The 22,213-nt window shown below is 45.9% G+C and overlaps 1 protein-coding gene across 1 annotated transcript; it reads left to right on the top strand.

Moving 5' to 3' along the window:
* Positions 1 to 12,337: 12,337 nt before the first annotated feature.
* On the top strand, positions 12,338 to 21,499 carry LOC125465634 (relaxin-3-like). Its single transcript, XM_048559362.2, has 2 exons — positions 12,338 to 12,548; positions 20,015 to 21,499. The coding sequence occupies exons 1-2, from the start codon at positions 12,338 to 12,340 to the stop codon at positions 20,326 to 20,328; spliced, it is 525 nt and encodes a 174-aa protein (XP_048415319.1). The 3' UTR covers positions 20,329 to 21,499.
* Positions 21,500 to 22,213: the final 714 nt, after the last annotated feature.

Genomic DNA, 22,213 nt, shown 5'->3' with positions numbered 1-22,213 from the left:
CGTAAATTGTCCTTTTTTTCTGCTGAGGCTTATTAGTAGTCCATCCTCCACCACTGATGACTGAACAGACCCTTATGGTGACAGAGAAAGGGGAATTGGTGGCAGTTTTATGCCAATAAGGAGCCACCCAGGCATCATTCCAGAATACCACAGATCATCAGCAGTGGCTATCAGATGAGATTTTTCAGCGATGCCCATATTTTCAGACCTCATTGATTTGTAGAAAGTTGGCTTTAGGCCTGCTTACTGGAGATTGCAAGGCTTTGGGGTCAAATTCAAGCTTCTCAGTTCAGACTGATTTTGAACCCTGGCCTCTGAGATGAAAGGGCAGATATTAATCAACCACCTCATTGGGTTGAGACCTGCTGTGGTTTTGGAAGCACGAGTGATTCAGTTGAAAACTCACCGCATAACCCTCCAAAGTGTGGAAGAGCTTTCTAGAACAATCAGCACTCCGAGAGTTAAATAGCCCATGTTTGTCTTTTGGTCTTAGTTAAAATTCTAAGTAGTCATTAACGCCTGCACTAAAATATTTAACATATCCTTCAACCATGTTGATCTTCTGTTGCTGCCTCTGATCCAGTGTGTTGTGCGTTAGAACTTACTGTATTCTATAATCTACCCAGGATATTTGTGCCAAATTAGATATTGGCAGTCAATAAAGTCCTGTGGTACAAGATAAGAGATTTCATAATAAAAAAACAAGGTTACTTAATCCTGGCTACTGGTTGGATTCATTTCACTACTAAATCTGCGCTGTAGTTGCAGAATGAATGGTTGGACAGGGGTCTTTCTTTACTTTGACCACCCCCAGCTTCTCTCCCACCAGACTTATTATTTTCTTTCGCATACACGCACAACCCTCCATCACCTTACTCCCATATCCAACCGCCAACTACATTTCCCACCCTCCAGCCCCCTGCAACATTCTCATACACCCATAATCACCTCTCAATCTCTCCCACCCACTCCTCTCGTAGTTTCTGTAGCTGAAATTCAAACTTAGCTTTAACTGCACAGAGGAAAATCCCTATAGTTTCTCACTTGGCTTTGAGTGAAGCAAAACAAATGCACCGGATTTAAAAAGCCCTGAAAGTTTTAGAATTAGAGAAACTCAGAGCTTGGCAGGGAGGACTGGGAGAATGAGTGCTGTGAGTGTGAGGGAGGAATGCAGGAGTGAGAGAGGGATGCAGGAATAAAGGAGGGATGAGGGAGGGGGTATGGGAGTGAGGGAGGGATATGAGAGTGGGGCGTGAATATGAGGGAGTGGATGTTGGGGGACAATGTGAGAGTCAGGGAGAGATGTGGGTTTGGTGTGGGGGGGGTGGGTTGGGGATGTGGGAGTGAGGGAGTGCTGTTGGCGTGGGGTGGGGGATGTGGGTGTGGTGTGGGTATGGTGTGGGAGTTGTGGTGTGGCATGGGGGATGTGGGTATGAGTGGGTGCTGTTGGCGTGGTGTGGGAGTTGTGGGTGTGGCGTGGGGGATGTGGGCATGAGGGGTGGGGCATGTGAGTGTGGCGTGGGGGATGTGGGAGTGAGGGATTGCTGTTGGCATGGGGTGGGAGTTGTGGGTGTGGTGTCGGGAATGTGGGTGTGAGGGTTGGGGGATGTGGGAGTGAGGGGCTGATGCGGGAAGGAGTTGGGGATGTAGGAGTGCTGTTGCTGTGGGGTGGAGGATGTGGGTGTGTGGTAGGGGGTGATTTGTGGGTTGTAGATCGTTTCAGACTCACACTGTTCCAGGAGCAGCGGTGTCCAGTTTAGTGAGTGACAAGTCACTCAGGAATAATTATAATCACTCCAATGCTGATGATGTTTTCTGAAGGTGAAGGAATCTGTTCTATCCTGCCTGGACCTGAAGGTAAGCAATATTTTTAAAGTATTTACAGCAATAATTCATGCGAGGTGTAGGGGGTAAAGTCCCTGCCTCTGAGCTAGAAGGTTTGAGTTTGAGTGTCACTCCAAGACTTGAAGGTCCACACAGATGTGCTGTACATAGCCATGCTGTACATTTCTGAAGAAGGGTCCAGGCCTAAAACATCAGCTTTCCTGCTCCTCTGATGCTGCTTGGCCTGCTGTGTTCATCCAGCTCTGCATATTGTTATCTCAGATTCTCCAGCATCTGCAGTTCCTGCTATCTCTGAGATTGTAGAGAAGCTGGAATTGTAGTCCTTAGGGCATAGAGTGTGAAAGGGAAATTTAATGGAGGAGATCAGAACTATGGAGGGGTTTTTAATATGATACATAGAGGGGAAACAATTGCCAGTGGTGGTCATGTAGGCATCTTGAGGAGATGTATCTTATAGCAAAAAGAAGAGGAAGAGAAAGGGATAGAAAAAAGCACACAACAAATTATCGATAACAAGGTGTAGAGCTGGATGAACACAGCAGGCCAAGCAGCTTCAGAGGAGCAGGAAAGCTGACGTTTTGGGACAAGACCCTTTTTGTGTTATCTCAGATTCTCCAGCATCAGCAGTTCCTCCTATCTCCACAACAAATTATAACCTGGATGGTAATAAAATGTGAGGCTGGATGAACACAGCAGGCTGCTTGGCCTGCTGTGTTCATCCAGCCTCACATTTTATTATCTTGGATTCTCCAGCATCTGCAGTTCCCATTATCTCCGATACTATTATAACCTGGATGGTGCTGTGTTTTGCAGTTAGTTATTAAGATCACTACATGCAGAGAGACCTTTGATTTTCTATTGTGCTGTTCATGACCACAGAATGTCCGAAGAAACCACGCAACCAATGAAATATTTTTTCAATGTATGGGAAACACAGCAGCCATTTTTTGACACAGCAAGACCCCACAAGCAGTTAAGATGTACTCATAGAGTCATAGAGTCAAACAGCTCGGAAATAGACCCTTCTGTCCAACACGTCCATGCTGACCAGATATCCTATATAAATCTAGCCCCATTTGCCAGAATTTGGCCCATAACCCTGTAATTCCTTCCTATCCAAATGGCCATCTGGATGCCTTTTAAATGTTATAATTCTACCAGCCTCCACTACTTCTGGCATCTTGTAACATACACGCACCACCCATTGGGTGAAATAGTTGCCCCTCAGGTCCCTTTTAAATCTTTCTCCTCTCACCTTAAACCTGTGCCCTCCAGTTTTGGACTCCCCCACCCTGGGGAAAAATACCTTGTCTATTCACCTTTTTCACGCCCCTCATTATTTTATAAATCTCTATAAGGCTCCCTCAGCCTCCAATTCTCCAGGGAAAAATAGCCCCAGCCTCTTCAGTCTCTCCCTGTAGCTCAAACCCTTCAACCCTGGCAACATCCTTGTAAATCTTTTCTGCATTCTCTCAAGTTTAAAACCATCTTTCTGACTGATCAGACACTTTGTTTTAGACGTTGATTGAAGGTGGACACCAGGGGATTATCTCTGCTGCCTTTCTTCAAGGTGTACCACAGTGATCTTAAAATGACTTAAAGAGTAAACAACCCTTTCAATTTACTGGCAAGCCCAATGGATCCCTGCTCCAAAACTGCGATGGTCCCTTGGTTCTTTGGCTTATAACCTGCCATAGAGTCATAGAGGTCTACCCAAAGGAAAAAGGCTCTTTGGAACATTGAGGCTGCACTAGTTAACCACCTAACTATTGTAATTCTTGTCCTCAGAGTGGGACTTGGAGTCAAAACCACTGACTCAGAAGTCAGAGCCTGGCCAATTGAATCACAGCTCTGATGTACTTAGGAAGTGAGATAGATTTCACTCAGTGCTTCCCATTGGCAGATGAGGGGATGTGTGAGAATTTCCTTTTACAGCAGATATAAATTAATTGAGTGTTCCTGAAAAAGAGACACATTTTGTCAAAGCTTTCACTCTTGTGCCCATCAGGACATTGCATGAAAACCAATGCCTACCAATCAGATTCCACTTGCCAGCCAATCAGCATCCCCTCCTTGTACAGTCCTTCCTCTTGTATTGGTGTTTCTTGCAATTGTCCTGATGACATTTATTTCAGCAGTACTCATGGTGTGTGGGGTGCTGGAGATTTGAAACAAAAACAGAAATTGCTGGAGAAACTCAGCAGGCCTGGCAGCTTCTGTGGGAAGTAAGCAGAGTTAATGTCGTGAGTCCAGTGACGCTTCATCAGAATCAGCTCTGGTGAGGAATCATTCGACTCCAAACACTAACTCTGCTTTCTTCCCACAGATGCTACCAGGCCTGCTGAGTTTCTCCAGCAATTACTGTTTTTTAACGATAAAATATATGTAGTTTAATTCAGTCACAAGATGCCCAAAGAGTGGTTAAATGTCAAATACATTGCTGTGGGTCTGGAGTCAGTAAAAGGCCAAACCAAGTGAGGTTGGCAGATTTCCTTTCTTAAAGGGTATTAGTGAACCAGACAGGATTTTCAATATTTTCATGGTCATCATTAGCTTCTAATTCCGGATTTTTATTCAATTCAAATTCCAATTACTGTTAGGGGGAGATTCAAACCCATGTCCCCAGACCATAATCTGGGTTGTAGCGACAGCGTCACTAAGCCATCACTATCTCTATGTTAGTCAAGGAGGTCCATGTGAGTCAGGGAGTAAGCCAGGAGTAAATGTTTAGAGTTTAGTGGCCTTGATGTGAGGGGTCTGAGAGTGGAGCTGGTAGTTTGGGTAGGTGATTGAAAATGGGGATTGAAATGGCAAATCAATGGAAGATGGAAGAAGAGGCAAGAAACTCAAACTGCCGAAGTTCAATGCAGACTTACTGTTAAGCCCTTCCTAAGATCATTGAAGATTTTCTGGTGAAAGACAGATAGGCATTTCATCATGTATTCAGCTGGATGAGGCATGAGGTGCGGGGAACAACAGGAGGAACTGTGAGAATATTGCTCTAAAACGTTGAGCTAAGATCAATGTGATGGCTTATCTGCAAGTGTGTCCATAAAACTAGAAGAAATAGGAACAGGAGTAGGTTGTCTGGCCCCTTGAGTCTGCTTCCCAGCTCAATAGGATCATGTCTGCTCCAATATTTCTTACATTTACTTCGCTGTAACCCTTGATTCCCTGACTGATAAAGAATCTATCTATCTCAGCCTTAAGTATACACAAGGACTCTGCCCCCACAACTCTCTGTGGCAAGGAGTTCCAAAGACTCTCGACCCTCTGAGAGAGGAAATTCCTCCCCATCTCAGATGTAAATTGGTACCCCTCCATTCTGAGACTATGCCCTCTGGTCTTAGACTCCCCAGTGAGAGAAACACCATCTCAGCATTTTCCCTATCAAGCCCCTTAAGAATCCTATATGTTTGAAAAAGGTCTCCTCTCATTCTTCTAAACTCCAGCAAACAGAGTCCCAACCTGTTTCACCTTTTCTGATCAGGATGGGCATCATCTTTGCGAACATTGGACAAGCAAATAAGTGACCCACTATTCTTCGAAGACTCAACAAAGTGGGGAGAGAGTCCAGCTGTCTCGTAGGGAAGTTAGTCATGGAAATTTGGCACTTGTTCCCCTGATAAAACATTGTGAAGGATCGACTGGGGAGATCAATCAGAATAGAAACACAAAATTCTGGGGAAACTGCAGGTTCTGCAGAGAGGGGAAATGAAGAAGTGTTAGAAACATTAAGTCTATTTCTCTGTCCCCAGATGATGCTGAACCTGCTGAATTTTTCCAGCACTCTCCTGCTTTTATTTCAGAATTCCAGAATCTACAATATTTTACTCTTATTTGAAGAGCTTCCAACATTAGAGATAATAGGAGCTGCAGATGCTGGAGAATCCGAGATAAGAAGGTATAGAGCTAGATGAACGCAGCAGGCCAAGCAGCATCTTAGGAGCACAAAAGCTGGCGTTTCGGGCCTAGGTCCTTCATCAGAAAAAAAATGATGAAGGGTCTAAGCCCGAAGCGTCAGCTTTTCTGCTCCTAAGATGCTGCTTGGCCTGCTGCGTTCATCCAGCTCCACACTTTGTTATCTCAGCTTCCAACATTACATTTGATGGGTAAAGGTGTTCAGAAATGTGAAGCTAAAGTGGATGAGAGTTGAAAAGCGTGATCTAATTGAATGGAAAATCAGATTTAAGGGGCTGAATGGCCTCATCCTTTCCCTCTGGGCCAATGATTGATGCTCAAGTGGAATGGTGCTATAGTGGAGAGATTTTGCCATCAAGTACTATGGGAGAGTGGGACTAGCTGCAGAAATGGAGTTGTAGAGAGTATTGTCACTACAATGTAGTTTCTTCTGTGCTGGAACCATTTTAACAATTTCCAATGAAGCTATCAGACAGAGGAGAAAAACAGCTTCAACCTGATTCTTAATAAATCCTGTTACATCTGTAACTGTAGATTAGACTAAGTTATTATTGGGCTGGTGGTTCATCCCACTCTTTGTGCAACTCATTATGTTTCAACACAGCACTATTTCTTCTTGTCTCTTTCACAGTTGATGACTCATAGTTTACAGGAACCGGAGGAGGCCACTCATCCCGTCGAGCCTAGCCCAGCATTCGGTTAGATCGTTGCTGATCTGGTCTGCTCTTTCACTCCGTTGACCCACGGTGCTCCCGACAAGCTTTCACAAACCCACCTAAAATCATTGCTAAAAGAAGTGCAAGTGATATGAGGACAATGTTTCTGGTGAAGCAAGGGATGAGTGGTTGGGGTCTGAGAGTGTGAAGAAGGCAGACCCAGTTGAAGCATTCTTGAAGGGAATTAAAGGGTTATCTGAGAAGGAAGAATGTGCAGGCTCCCAGTGAGAAGGCAGGAGAATGGCAATCGGTGAATTGCTCATTTGGAGGGCTTAAGTCAACATGATGGGCGAAATGGCCTCCTCTTCCAGTGTACCAATTCTGTGATTTGGTGATGCTAACAATACCCTGTGTTCCTACTGTTACATCAACGCCAGTAATTTGATTTTCACTGAAAGCAAAACATGGTGGAAATCACGGCGGGTCAGATAACATTTGTGGTGAGACAGCAAGCTAATATTTCAAGTCAAGATGGCTGTTCATCAGAGCTCAGTCAGAGTTTAGTTTTTAATTGCCTATGGCACTGTGATTGCTGCAACGTGCTTATTCTGAACAAACACTTTTGGCCCTATAGGTTATTCATCAATCTATTTGTCCACTACCTTCAAAATTCAATCCCTTCACCACCAACTCTCAGTTGCTGCAGTGTGTACTGTCTACGAAATGCTCCGTAGAAATTCACAGAGCCTCCTCAGATACCACCTTCCAAACCCACAACCACTTCCCCCTAGAAGGACAAGAGCAGCAGATACAGGGGATCACAACGACATGCAGGTTCCCCTCCAAGCCACACATCGTCCTGACTTGGGAACACATTGTCATTCCTTCAGTATTGCTGGATCAAAATCCCAGAACTCCCTCCATAAGGGCATTGTGGGGCCACCTACAGCAGGTGAATTGTAATGGCTCAAGAAGGCACAGTGGCTCAATGGCTAGCTCTGCTGCCTTACAGCACTAGGGACCCGGGTTCAATCTCACCCTGTCTGTGTGGAGTCTGCACATTCTCCCCGGGTCTGTATGGGTTTCCTCTGGGTGCTCCGGTTTCCTCCCTCAATCCAAAGATGTACAGGTTAGGTGAATTGGCCATGCTAAATTGCCCCGTAGTGTTCAGGGGTGAGTAGATTAGGGGGATGGGTCTGAGTGAGATGCTGTGAGGGTGGATGTGGACTTGTTGGGCCGAAGGGCCTGTTTCCACTCTGTAGGGATTCTATGAAAAGGCAGCTCACTGCCACCTTCTCAAGGACAACTATGGGAGGCAATAAATGTTGGCCAGGCAGCAATGCCCATGTCCCATTAATGAAAGCTAAAAGTATTTTTACGCAGAGCTGATGTACCAGCTCATTCTTGACCATTTGACTGCTTGTTTGTGCTGTGCTGCTTCTGGTTTTCTGCTCTACAAGGCCACACCTGCTCTCTGCCTTTGACGACTGTACTCCATAGATGGTCCCCTTCTCCTGCAGCTCCTGAACACAAGGAGCCAGGTTCACCTCCGGCCCATTGAGGGGATTCATGTTGAAAGGTGACGCCCATGTTGGTGATACAGTCAGTGTCTGGGCACGCCACCGGGCTCCTGACCCCAGACTGAAAATCAAACACCAATCAAATTACAAGCAAGACAGAAAAAAAAACAACAGGGTTGGAATGAGGGAGGGTAAGGTATGAAATCAGGAGATTCTGGAGGGAAAGTTCAGGTGATGCGAACAGCAGCATTAGGAGAAGGTCAGGTCAGGGCTAAGAACTGTCTGTGGTTAATAGAAAGAGTTTTAAGACCATAGGATATAGAAGCAGAGGTAGGCCATTCAGTCCATCAAGTCTGCTCCACTAAAATGAGATCATGCTTGATCTGATAATCCTCAATTCCAGTTTCTTGTCTTTTCCCCTTGAACCATGGTTTCCTTAAATAAAGGCCAACATTCCACTTGCCTTCCCTGTTGCCCACTCAATAAGAATGCTAATATTTTGTGATTTACAAACGAGGACTCCAAAATCCCTCTGTTCTGTAGCTTTCTGCAGTCTTTCTCAATTTAAATAATATATAGTTCCTCTGTTCTTCCTGCCAAAGTATATAACCTCACATACCCCCACGTTGTATTACAAGTGGATCAAGTTTTGACCGACTTGTTTAACATGTCTACATCCTTTGGCAGATAAGTTGCGTAGATTTGGAATTGAAGGTAAAGGTGCTCCACCTGGTGGCTCAGCTGACTAATGGTGACATGTCATTGAGTACTTTCCAAAGCTAAGATGGGCACTTGGGCTGAAATCACAGCATACAGGACAGCACAGAGGAGGCTAACAGCATTGTGGCTGTTACTGACACCAAATGGACAGTGGTTGAATTTGGTTGCCCATCATCCTCTCAAGGGCATTTTTGGATGGGCAATAAAGGTGGGCTTTACTAGCTTTGCTTACATCTAAAGAATGAAGAAACTAAAATTGACATTGGGCCATGGCGATGTTTTTTAGGTAATAGGTTTAGTAGCCTGTCAATTATCCCCTTGTGCCTGGATGCCTGGTATAAGGTTTCAATCATAGAATTTCTACAGTTCAATGTGAGGCCATTCAGCCCTTCACATCTGCACCAAGCCTCTGAAAGGCATCGCACCCAGACCTAGCCCCCATATTTACCAGGGATGACCCACCTGGCTCGGACACTACAGTGCAATGTAGCATGGCCAATCCATATCCAGATGCCTGCCTATCTTTAGACTGTGGTTGGAAACTGGAGCACCCAGAGGAAACCCACACCATCAGTCACCCCAAGCCTTGATTTGTACCCAGGTCCCTGGCGCTGCAAGGCAGCAGTGTGAGCCGCTGTGCCACCCAAGCGCTCGGCGAAGGGCGCGTCAAGGGTTCTTTGTAATGCAGCTTAGAAAGCACAGGAGGTCACCAATGATAGAGAGTGCATCAGCTGGGCACAGAGAGTAGTGCTACAGCCTCTGAGTCAACGAACATTTCTGGCAAAAAAACAAAGTTGCTGGAAAAGCTCAGCAGGTCCGGCAGCATCTGTGGAGGAGAAAACACAGTTAACGTTTCGGGTCTGGTGACCCTTCCTCAGAACTGGTGGTGGCTGGGAAAATATCAGTTTATATGCAGAAAGGTTTTTATTTAACATTTCTGACAAATCCTTTCATCTAGCACATACTAACGGTGACTCCTGCTTGTCCACCAGATCTCACTGATCTTCCCTGGTTCTAAAAAACAAATTCTACTTTATTTTTAAACCTCCTTTGGCCTCACCTCATCCTCTCCTTGGAACCTCCTCCAGACCACCAGCAGAGCCCAGTATCTACAGAAGTTGCTGGAAAAGTTCTGCAGAGGCGCCAAAAAAGCTCTGGTTGTTTTCGCTGGAGCACCAGAAGCTGAGGGGAGACTTTTTAGAATCCTACAAAGTTATGAGATGGATAGAACAAAAACAAAGTTGCTGGAAAAGCTCAGCTGGTCTGGCAACATCTGTGAAGGGAAGGAAACGGAGTTAATGTTGTGGTTCTGGTGACCCTTCCTCCTTCGGGTGACCCGAAACATTAACTTTTTTTTCCTGGCCTGCTGAGCTTTTCCAGCATCTTCTGTTTTTGTTCTTGATTTACAGTGTCCACAGAACTTTCGGAATTCTTTTGCATGAAGCCGAGTATCTGCAGTGCTCCAATTTTAATCGTCCTACCACTTGTTGCTTTCAGAGGCCTGGGCTCCCAGCTTTGTTTCTGCAAAACCTCTCGCTACTGTTTTCTCTTGTTTTAAATTGCTTATCAATCCCTTTGAGTCCATTTTCTGCCACATGCCCAAATATTGTCACGTGTGGCTTTTGTGTTGAATTTCATTTTGATACGTCCCCTCTGAAATGCGCTGGGATGTTAAGGGTATTATATCAGTGCACATTAAAATTATTCCTACAGTGTCAGTCATTATTTAGTTGTAATATTAAACCCAAAGCCTTCCTTGCCTCTCAAGTGGATGTTAAAAAGATCTCACGGCTGCGATTTCAGTTAAAGAGCAGCGGTATGCTACCTGCAGCCCTGGCCAACATTCAGCCCACAATAATAGCACCAAAACAGAAAGCACACCCATTGATTTGGAAACCTGCTGCGTGTAAACTAGCTGCTGTTGTTCCTACAAATGGCCAGACCATAGCAAGAGAGTTGTGTGCAGTTCTGGAATCCCTACTATAGGAGGGATGTGATAGCACTGCAGTGGGTACTGAGGGGATTGGCTAAGATGTTGCCTGGCTGGGCTGGAGAGTTTCAGTTATAACGTTATACAGTCATGCAGCATGGAATCAGAACTTCAGTTCAACCAGTCCAAGCAGACCATGTTCCCAAACTAAACTAGTCCCACCTGCCTGCTCCTGGCCCATATCCCCTAAGCCTTTCCTATTCACGTATTTATCCAACTGTATTTTAAAACGTGTAATTATACCTGCATCCACCCCTTCCTCCAGCAGCCCATTCCACACACAAACCACTGACTGTGTAAAAGAACTTGCCCCTCATTCTCTTTTCAAAACTTTCTCCTTTCACCTGAAAAATATTCTCCCTACTTTTGAAAATCTCCACCCTCGGGTAAAGGCCCTTCTTATTCACCTTCTCCATGCCCCTCATGTTTTTATAAACCCCCATAAGGTTACCCCCCCAACCTCTGACGCTCCAGGGAAAAATATCCCAGTCTTTCCAGCCTCTCCTTGTAAATCACACCCTCCATTCCCAGCAACATCCTGGTAAATTCTTTTTGAACCCACTCCAGTTTGATAACATCCTTCCGACAGCAGGGCAAACAGACCTGTCCACAGTACTCCAAAAGAGGCCTCACCAACATCCTGTACAAACTCAGTGCGACGTGTCCCGACTCCTACGCTCAAGGTCTGAGCAATATGAAGAGAGTTTGGTTCCACTGGGAAAGTATTCCTTGAAGCAGAGGACTCTGAGTGGTTCATGATTAAGATGTATAAAATTAACAGGGGCAGAGACAGGGGAGACAGGAAGGAACATTTCCCTTTGGTGCAGGAATCAATGACGTCGATTTAAGATAAGGGCAGGGGGTTGAGAGGTCTTTTGAGGAAAAATGTTTATTCCCTCCGAAGGTGGTAGGAATCTGGAACTCACTGTTGGTAAGGGTGATAGAGGCAGAAACCCTCATAACATTAAAGAAATGTTTAGATGTGCCCATTTGATTCCAACGCAATAGTCTAAGTGCTAGAAAAGGGTATTAGACTGCAGTGAAGTGCTTGTTTTGACTGGAACAGCCCTGATGGGCTGAAGGGCCTTATTTCTATGCCCAGCGACTCTCCATGACCAAATTTCAGAAAGCATTTTATTGGCTGCAATAAATGGTCTGGAGCATCCTGGAGGTTTTCAAAGCCGCTAGAGAAATGCAGAGCTTTCTTTTCCTGAGGTTTAGTGGGTCGGCTGTGATTACAGCCGGCAGGGAGCCAGGGAGCGGGTGCTCCTGACAGTCTCGGGCAGTGTTAATTGGCATCACAGCCAACTCCGCGATGCCGAAACTTTGCAACAATTTGCTTCCAAAGCACAAAATTGATATCTTGCCCGATTTGATTGAAGAAGCAGGTTTGCTGAGTGAGCAGAAGTTTCCAAGGATGCCCCCTGAGGCGAATGCCGCATTCTCTGATACTGCACACACGTATACAAGAACCACCAAGGTCACAGGATCAGGGCATGCTTCACCTCAGCTCCTGGGAGCAGAGCCAATCGAGCACAGAGCAGATAACGCCCAGTTATAAAAGGAGCAGGGACAATGTGGGAGTCAGTCACAGCGCTCACCGCCAGCAGCAGGAACGATAATCTCCGAGCTCGAGGCACCGCTCCTCACTCAGCCTCGCCACCCCAGCCAGTCCTCCGAGAAAAATGGCACCTCACTGCCGTCTGCCCAGCCTTGGGCTCCTGGCTGCCACCCTCACCATCTCTGTGCTCCTGCCTGGGGTCCGCCCACAGGCCACGGACGTGGGCATTAAGCTGTGCGGCCGGGATTTTGTCAGGACGGTCATCATCTCCTGTGGAGGCTCCAGGTGGAAACGGTACTCGCCAGAGGAGAATGACGAGCGAGACAATGTGTACAGTAAGTAACAGTTCTCTCAGGGATCAGGGTCAGATTCCCACCCCAGTGAGTAACAGCTCGCTCAGGGATCAGGGTCAGATTCCTGCCGACAGTAAGTAACAGCTCTCTCAGGGATCAGGGTCAGATTCCTCCCTACAGTGAGTAACAGCTCCCTCAGGGATCAGGCCAAGATTCCCCCCTACAGTAAGTAACAGCTCGCTCAGGGATCAGGGTCAGATTCCTCCCTACAGGAAGTAACAGCTCTCTCAGGGATCAGGGCCAGATTCCCCCTACAGTGAGTAACAGCTTTTCCAGGGATCACGGTCAGAAATCCCCCATACAGTGAGTAACAGCTCTCTCAGGGATCACAGTCAGATTCCCCCCTACAGTGAGTAACAGCTCTCTCAGGGATCAGGGTCAGATTCCCCCCAACAGTGAGGAACAGCTCTCTCAGGGATCAGGGTCAGATTCCCCCTGACAGTGAGTAACAGCTCTCTCGGGGATCGGGGCAGATTCCTCCCTACAGTGGGTAACAGCTCTGTCAGGGATCATGGTCAGATGCCCCCCTACAGTGAGTAACAGCTCTCTCAGGGATCAGTCCCAGATTCCCCCGTACAATGAGTAACAGCTCGCTCAGGGATCAGGGGCAGATTCCCCCCTACAGTGAGTAACAGCTCTCTCAGGGATCAGGGCCAGATTCCCCTCTACGGTGAGTAACAGCTCTCCCGGGGATCAGGGTCAGATTTCCCCCAACAGTGAGGAACAGCTCTCTCAGGGATCAGGGGCAAATTCCCCCCGACAGTGAGTAACAGCTCTCTCAGGGATCAGGGTCAGATTCCCCCCGACAGTGAGTAACAGCTCTCTCAGGGATCACGGTCAGATTCCCCCCTACAGTGAGAAACAGCTCTTACAGGGATCAGGGGCAGATTCCCCCCGACAGTGAGTAACACCTCTCTCAGGGATCTGGGCCAGATTCCCCCTGACAGTAAGTAACAGCTCTCTCGGGGATCAGGGGCCGATTTCCCCCGACAGTGAGTAACAGCACTCCCGGGGATCAGGGGCAGATTCCCCCCTATAGTGAGTAACAGCTCCCTCAGGGATCAGGGCCAGATTCTTCTCTACAGTGAGTAACAGCTCTTCTGGGGATCTGGGTCAGATTCTCCCCTATAGTAAGTAACAGCTCTCCCGGGGATCAGGGGCAGATTCCCTCTTCAGAGAGTAACAGCTCTCTCGGGGATCAGGGGCAGAGACCCCCGAACAGTGAGTAACAGCTCGCCTGGGGATCAGGGGCAGATTCCCCCCTACAGTGAGTAACAGCTCTCTCAGGGATCAGGGTCAGATTCCCCCCGACAGTGATTAACAGCTCTCTCAGGGATCAGGGGCAGATTCCCCCCAACAGTGAGTAACAGCTCTCTCAAGGATCAGGGGCAGATTCCCCCCGACAGTGAGTAACAGCTCTCTCGGGGATCAGGGTCAGATTCCCCTGGACGGTGAGTAACAGATCTCTCAGGGATCAGGGTCAGATTCCCCCCGACGATGAGTAACAGCTCTCTCGGGGATCAGGGTCAGATTCCCCCCTACAGTGAGTAACAGCTCTCTCGGGGATCAGGGGCAGATTCCCCCCGACGGTGAGTAACAGCTCTCTCGGGGATCAGGGTCAGATTCTCCCCTACAGTGAGTAACAGCTCTCTCGGGGATCAGGGGCAGATTCCCCTTGACGGTGAGTAACAGCTCTCTCGGGGATCAGGGGCAGATTCCCCTGGACGATGAGTAACAGCTCTCTCGGGGATCAGGGGCAGATTCCCCTGGACGGTGAGTAACAGCTCTCTCGGGGATCAGGGGCAGATTCCCCTGGACGGTGAGTAACAGCTGTCTCGGGGATCAGGTTCTGACCTTGTTTGTATTTGAATGGAGGTAAAGCTGATACGGGTGATCTCTGGGACGTCGTTGTATCTGAACATTGTGACCGATTGTTGAGAAACATTTCAAAGTACAACGTTGTTGAAGCGGGTTGTAGTTGGAGTCTGGGCAAGGGTGAGTTGACTGAGCTGTGAAGCAAGATTTAAGTCTGAACAATCTGTGCAATCTGCAGGCTAAATTTTCTCCAATATTGAACGGCAAGTGCAGAGTGAACCGCTGTGATTTTTAAAACCAAGTGTGAGGTGCTATGTTTCGGGATGAATAGCCATACAGGTGCCATCTTAACAAGAGTCTGAATGCGATGGAAGAACAAAAGGATCTGTGAATATGAACCGAAAAAGCAGAGTAGGCTTGCTGCTTGGAAAGATCTTTGAGGGCTCTTGTGACATTATGGTAGTATTCCTGACCTCTGGGGTAGGAGCATGTTTCACCTGTTCCAGTCGGTATGTAACGACATCTCTAAACAGGTCAATTAAAAATACCTAAAAAGGTCATTAAAAAGTTTAAGCAACTATCTTCCTGAATTATTTAAAGGCCGAATTGGATAAATTCGTGGTAAACCAGGGGAGCAAAATGTTATTGGAGATTGGTGGCCATGTGAATTTGTTACAATCAGATCAGCCATGAGCTTACTAAACGCAGAATGGCTTCAAAGGGTTGAATGGCCTTGTCTGTATGTTCATATGTGGTTTTCTGGAAGCTTAGAATTGAAAAGCAGGGCATAGGTAAATGGGAGTAGATGAAACATGTATAGAATCTTAGATTCGACCAGGTAATACAGTTTGCAATTCAAACTGAATTATGAAGCAAGGTAGGCACACTGGAGACTTTATAACAAGATGCACAGGAATATCAGAACTGAGAGAATAGGTTTGTCAGGAAATTTTAAATCAACACAGGTTCTTTTCTCTGAGGAGCAAAGTCTCAAGAAAGACATGATGATTATGAAAGGAATGTGATAAGGTGGTCACAGCAAAGATTTTCAACATGCTTGCCGAGTGGAACAAACTAACGGTCTATTAATATAAGATGGTGACTAGTAAATCCAGTTAGGGGCTTCTTCAGGAGAAACTGCTTTAACCGGAGAATGGTGACAATGTGGGACTCACTCCCACAGGGAGGGGTTCAGGTGAATAATGTCGATGTGTTTAAGAGGGCCATGGATACATAGAAGGGAGAAATGAACAGAAGGATATGGGGATCACAGAAATAGTGCAGTGCAGTAGGAGACAAGGAAGGATGGTGTTAAACTTGAGAGGGTGCAGAAAAAAGACTTACAAAGATGTTGCTGGTACTGGAGGGTTTGAGCTATAGGGAGAGGATGAATAGTCTGGAGTTAATTTCCCTGGAGCATCAGAGGCTGAGGGGTGACATTATAGAGATTTATAAAATTATGAGGGGCATGGATTGGTTAAATAGACAAAGTCTTTTTTCTAGGGTGGGCGAATCGAAAACTGCAGGTTTAAGGTGAGAGGGGAAAAGGGGCCTGAGGGGTAACTTTTTCATGCAGAGGATAGTGCGTGTATGGAATGAGCTGCCTGAGGAAATGATGGAGGCTGGTATAATGACAACATTTAAAAGGCTTCTGGATGGGCACATGAATAGGAAGGGTTTAGAGGAATATGGGTCAAATGCTGGCAAATGGGACTAGATCAGACTGAGATGTCTGGTTTGACTGAAGGATCTGTTTCCATGTTGTATAACAATGACTCTGTGACACTATGGATAAGTCTGTACCAGCTCTGAGAAACAGCTTTGTGATTTATTGCCTTCCTCCTGCCTTTTCCCTGGAACCCTGTACGTTGTATCTGTTGAAATAATCAACTGATCTTTTTGAGTGTCTTGATTGAACGTGCCTCCGCCACACTTCCAGGCAGTTTATTCTAGACTCTAACTATACACCATGTGAAAAAGATTTATCGCACAATACCCTTACTTCTTATGCAAATTGCTTTAAATCTGTGCTCGCTGGGTCTGGAGGACACAAGTTGTGGGAACCCTCATACAGAGAATAAACATGAATCGGTGACTATTTAATTCAAATGGCAGGTTCCTGTGCTGTAAATACTACAAATTCTCACAGGGAAAATGTAACACACAGGCAAATGCCACCCCAGCCCATCCCCAGAGAAACACCTTTCATTAATGGAATATAAAAGTGGGGACGTGTTGCTGCGACTGTACACTGCATTAGTAAGCCTGCACCTGCAGAATTGTGAACAGCTTTGATCTCCTTATTTGAGGAGGCATTGGAAGGAGTTCAGAGGAGGTTCACTCAATTGATTCCAGAGATGAGGGGTTTGCCTTATGAAGAGAGACTGAGCAGCTTAGGCCTGTACTGTCTGCAGTATAGATGAAAGGAAGGAGATCCAACTGAGCTAGATAAGGTGCTAAAGGGGATTGACAAAGTAGATGTAAAGCAGATGTTTCCTCATCTGGGGGCAATCAAGAATGAGAGGTCTCAGTTTTAGGATAAGGAGGAGCAGATTTAAAACAGAGATGAGGAGAAATTACTTCTCTTAAAGAGATGTGAAACAGTGGAATTTAATACCCCAGAGGACAGTGGATGCCAGGACAGTGAAGGTATTTAAAGAGATAGAAGGATTTTTAGTCAGTAACGTGTTGACGGGCTGTGGGGAGTGGGCAGGAAAGTGGAGTTGAGGCCACGATGTGATCAGCCATGATGGTATTAAATGGACTGGCAGTTTGGCCCACTCCTGCTCTTAGTTCTTATTTGATGATGCGACAGTAAGGTCTGAAAATTAGTATTCATTGTGAAGAACATGTAATATTCATGCAACATCCTTTAATCTTTCAGTTTAATGAAAAACTGACCAAAAGTGATTAAAATCTTATTTTGTAACAGACTTGTATCTGAACAAAGTAAATCTGACAGATACCCAGTTATTTGCAATTGAGGACAATGTGTCCCAGTCCAACAGCTGCCTGCTGCAAACTTGAGCACTAACAGATAATTGTGTCACCTTGATAATGAATGAATGAATGAATGAAAACTCAGTCCTGTTCGTTACATTCTTAATATCAATATTTCTATTTTATATCTCAGCTGTGAATCATTGACACAATTAAACAGTCACCTCACTTTTCTCTTAATGGCTTAACCTTTCCCAAAGTTTTAGTGAGTGTTCCAGCAAACTAGGTCTTTACAGGGAACAATTACTGATTGTATGATAATGTGATGAATGTCTTTTTGTTAAAATAAATTAAAATAAAACACACGCAGCATTAAAATGGCAGATTTTGTTAGCAGGGCAAATCATGGGAAATGCTTTTAGAATATAACAATTGTGATTTAAGGAAATTATACAGTGAAACATGAAGTAATTGGAAACTTTACTTTGAGTTCATCAAGCTGCAAGATGTTGCAATTTGAGAGTGTAATTTTTTCCAATTTTAGTCAGCTTGGGGATAGATACAGAGTACATCTCCCTCTACTTTTTAAAATTGAAAATAAAGTGTCCTCGACACTGTCCTTATCAAACATTCCCGAAACAGAGTCAGTAAAGGGTTAGATACAGAGTAGAGCTCCCTCTCCTGTTTGAAAGTGAAAGTAAAGCTCCTTCTGCATTGTCCCCAATAAATACTCCCCAGGCAGGTACAGCACAGGGTTAATTACATCATGGAAGCTGATCTCACCTTTACCTCTTTTGACTCAGTTGCTAAATTATTAAACCGTACATCCAAGATTCAGTACTGCTTGAGCAGAAACACAATATTGGCAAAGTTGAAGCCACTGTTATCGGTTTTTGCTGTAGAATGGAACTCTAATAGGTGCTGACTCCATCCTTTTCCCTATCGACAGGCTGATATTACGCCCATCTCTTTGTAACGACAGTGCAATATGTAACCCCAAGATTGCCTCCTGAATGCATGCATGTGCCATCACTAAAACAGTCTCTTTCTCCATCCCTAACGTTATTTGATTTCACCCTGTCTCAGCTCACCTTCTGATGTAACATTCACTCATGCCCACTTAATGTCTATTTTGATACAGTCCTGGCTGGTCTCCCATATCCAACCCTCTGTAAATGTGACATCATCCAAAACTTTGCTGCCTGTGTTTTAACTGTTACCAACCATTTTCTTCTGCCTGCCCCTGTGTACTCTCCTGCAATGGTTCTTGTTCAAACAATGGCTCTATTTTAAAATTCTCCTTCTTGTTTTCCAATATCCCGAAATCTATTTTCAGGCTTTCTCTGAATCTTCTCTGTAGCTGTAACACTATAGTCTGCATTCTGTTTTATGACCCTGATGTGCTTATGGAAGGCAATGATTTGCCTGGATAGCAATGCAAAGCAATACTTTTCACTGTATCTCGGTACGTGTGATGATAGTCAATCAAATCAATCATTCCATGGCTTCACCTCTCCCTAATTCTGGGCTCTCCTCCAGCTTCACAATCCTCTGAGATCTCAGTCCTCCTTCCATTCTGGCCTCCCTGATTTAAAGCTCTCCATTTAGCTGTTGTGTTTCCATTTGTCTAAATCTCAAGCCTCGGAATTCTCACTCTGTGCCTCTCTACCTCATTTCCCTTCTTGAAGAGTCCCTTGAAAGCCTACCTCTTTGAGAAAGATTTTGGCCACCTGTCCAAATATTTCCTTTCTATTTTGCTATCATAGTGCACTTCACCATTGCTGCTGTGAGGTACATTCCCTTTCATTCCTCCTCTGACCCCTTCAGACTCCTAAGCTTCTTTGGGAACCAAGGGTCAATGCAACCACATGCCGATTGGAGTGCACAGACCCTCTGAGCAACTTAGAGAGAACATTGGCTGTGAAGCACATTCCCAGATGGGCAAGTAAGTGAGGAAAAGTAACACAGAGCAACGGAGCTACATTTTCAGTATATAGATAAGTTGGACCAGCATTGACCATTGGCCAGGCTTTCCCTTCTGGACTGCAATGTTTCATTACATTAATGTTGCTCTACAAATGCAAACTTTAGTTGTTGGCCGTTCTGATTGATGGCTGGGCCAGTATTTATTGCCCATGCATAATTTTCCAGGGGCAGTTAAGAGTCAACCACATTGCTGGAGTCTGGAGTCACATGTAGACCAGATAAAGATGGAAGATTCCTACCCTGAAGGACATTAGTGAACCACATGGGCCTTTCCCAACCGTAATTCCCTGGCCATCGTTATAGGCTCATTGAATGCTTACAGTATTGCAGCAGGCCACTTGGCCTATTCAGGCCACACCCACCCTCCGAAGAGAGCGTCCCACACCGATCCACCCCCAACGTTATCCCTGTAACCCCTGCATTTTCCATGGCCAATCCACCTAACCTGCGCATCTTTGGATTGTTTTTTAACTTGAACTCAAGTTGTGCCATCTGCCATGGCTGGATTTGAACCTGGGTGTCTGGATTAATAGTTTAGTTATGATCCCACTATCACCTTCCCATTAAAACAGTTAAGGTTCATAGTACTACCAGGGCATCACCTCCCCTTATTCAGTTAAAGAGACACAGAAGGGATTTGAGTGCTAATGTCAAATCATTTGTACCTACTTCAGTGCATAACATGCATGCTTGTTCTTCTGCTGAAGGAATCCTCTTGGACTCATTGGATGACAGCTCACAGAATTCGCCCAATGAGGAGCCTGAAGTCGAAGAGATGGATGACACTGAACCAGAGACCCAAGTTGGTGAAAGCGACATACTCCTTCCACACTTCGAGGGCCAAAGAGCCCCCGTCGGCTCAAATGAGGATTGGGACAACGAGCCGGAAGCCAGATTATCTTCAGCTTTCCTCGTCGCTTTGGAACGAAAATCTTCAAGATCCAAACGCAGTGCTTCAGGATTGGCCAAAAGTTGTTGCAAACGAGGCTGCACCAGGAGCGAAATTGCTAGACTTTGTTAATTGATTGACCTTTTCCTGGGGTCACGTTAGTGCTGATGCCCAGGATTCATATTCTGTTGTGTGAAATATTAGTCCCAAAGGATTTTGCTCATTTCAATTTGCCTTCTCCAAAGTTTACCCTGCAACCCTTGCTTGAGAATACAAGCCTTTATTCAATCAGGAAACTGGCATTCTCTGGAACTTCAAGGCTTAGCCATCAATGCCAGTAGGATTGCGTGGCAGGGATACCATTTGCACACAGGTGATTCAGAGTGCCAAATGCCCTGAACACCTGACCCACTGTCACTTCTGACAACACCAAATGATCCAAACCAATCTCAAGGCAACATGAGTTGCTAGAGAAACTCAGCAGGTCTGGCAGGAGAACGGATTCAGAAGAAGGATCACTGGGATTGAGACATTAACTCTGTTTCTCTCTCCACAGATGCTGCCAGACCTGCTGAGTTTCTCCAGCAATTCCTGGTTTTGTTTCAGAATTCCAGCCAGTTGCAATTCTTTGTTTAATTTCAATCTCAAGATGAATCCATCAGAAATAATTAATGTAAACTATAACATAGAGGCAGGCCATTCACGACTCTCCCCACCCCTCCACTGGTCTACGCTGTGGTCTAAGCTCCACACAAGGTTTCCCTACCCCTCTAACTCTAATAGCATTGAGACCCTTTACCCGGTGGGACATGGATCTCTTGTGGAAATGGCCTGTAACGAATCAAAGGGAAATAGGAGAAGGACAGGGGTGGGTGCTGACATTTTTGTGTATTTTTTTAGGAGTGAACATAGGTTTGTTTTAATGAGTGGGCAATGGGCAAAGTGGAAATATTGGGGAAGGAGAGTTGGGGGATATGGGGAATAGTGGGGCAGAAAGTTAAAATTTTTCCTGTGCAGAACATAGATACCATACGTACAAAGACCGGGCAGACAGAAGGGAACTTTCTCCCTCACTGGAGGGATCCATGACCATTGGGTACAGATTTAAGGTGAGGGGCAGGAGGTTTACAGGGATGTGAAGAAAAGATTTTTCTTTACCCAGAGTGGGTGGGAATCTGGAACTCACTGCCTGTGAGGGTGGGAGGGGCAGGAGATCCTCATCACGTTGAAGAAATATTTAGATGTGCACTTGTGATTCCAAGATATACAAGGCTATAGACCAAGAGATAGATAACAGAATTAGAATAGCTAGTGCCACAATGATGCCACCCGAAGGTTGCAGGAACAGCAACTTATATTCCGCCTGGGAACCCTGCAGCCATATGGTATCAATGTGGACTTCACCAGTTTCAAAATCTCCCCTTCCCCCACTGCATCCCTAAACCAGCCCAGTTCATCCCCTCCCCCCACTGCACCACACAACCAGCCCAGCTCTTCCCCCCCACCCACTGCATCCCAAAACCAGTCCAACTTGTTTCTGCCTCCCTAACCGGTTCTTCCTCTCACCCATCCCTTCCTCCCACCCCAAGCCGCACCCCCAGCTACCTACTAACCTCATCCCACCTCCTTGACCTGTCCGTCTTCCCTGGACTGACCTATCCCCTCCCTACCTCCCCACCTATACTCTCCTCTCCACCTATCTTCTTTACTCTCCATCTTCGGTCCGCCTCCCCCTCTCTCCCTATTTATTCCAGTTCCCTCCCCCCATCCCCCTCTCTGATGAAGGGTCTAGGCCCGAAACGTCAGCTTTTGTGCTCCTGAGATGCTGCTTGGCCTGCTGTGTTCATCCAGCCCCACATTTTATTATCTTAGAATAGCTAGTGGTTGTTTTTGACCAGCATAGACTTGATGGACTGAAGGGCCTTCTTCTGTTCTATTGACCTCTGTGACAGTTTAACTGAGAGAGGAAAAATAACAATTGCTGGAGGAATTGCTATCCCAGTGGCCTTCTGAGTGG

This window comes from Stegostoma tigrinum, chromosome 30 (assembly GCF_030684315.1).
Source record: "Stegostoma tigrinum isolate sSteTig4 chromosome 30, sSteTig4.hap1, whole genome shotgun sequence".
NCBI lineage: Eukaryota > Metazoa > Chordata > Chondrichthyes > Orectolobiformes > Stegostomatidae > Stegostoma > Stegostoma tigrinum.
Note: the sequence above shows the minus strand (reverse complement) of the source record. Positions and strands in the feature narration are given on the sequence as shown.

Bases quoted from the DNA above. Each gene is read 5' to 3' on its own strand.
- LOC125465634 (XM_048559362.2), top strand. From the start codon at position 12,338: ATGGCACCTCACTGCCGTCTGCCCAGCCTTGGGCTCCTGGCTGCCACC. The intron at 12,549-20,014 runs GTAAGTAACAGT...CTTCTGCTGAAG, and splicing joins CGAGCGAGACAATGTGTACA to GAATCCTCTTGGACTCATTG.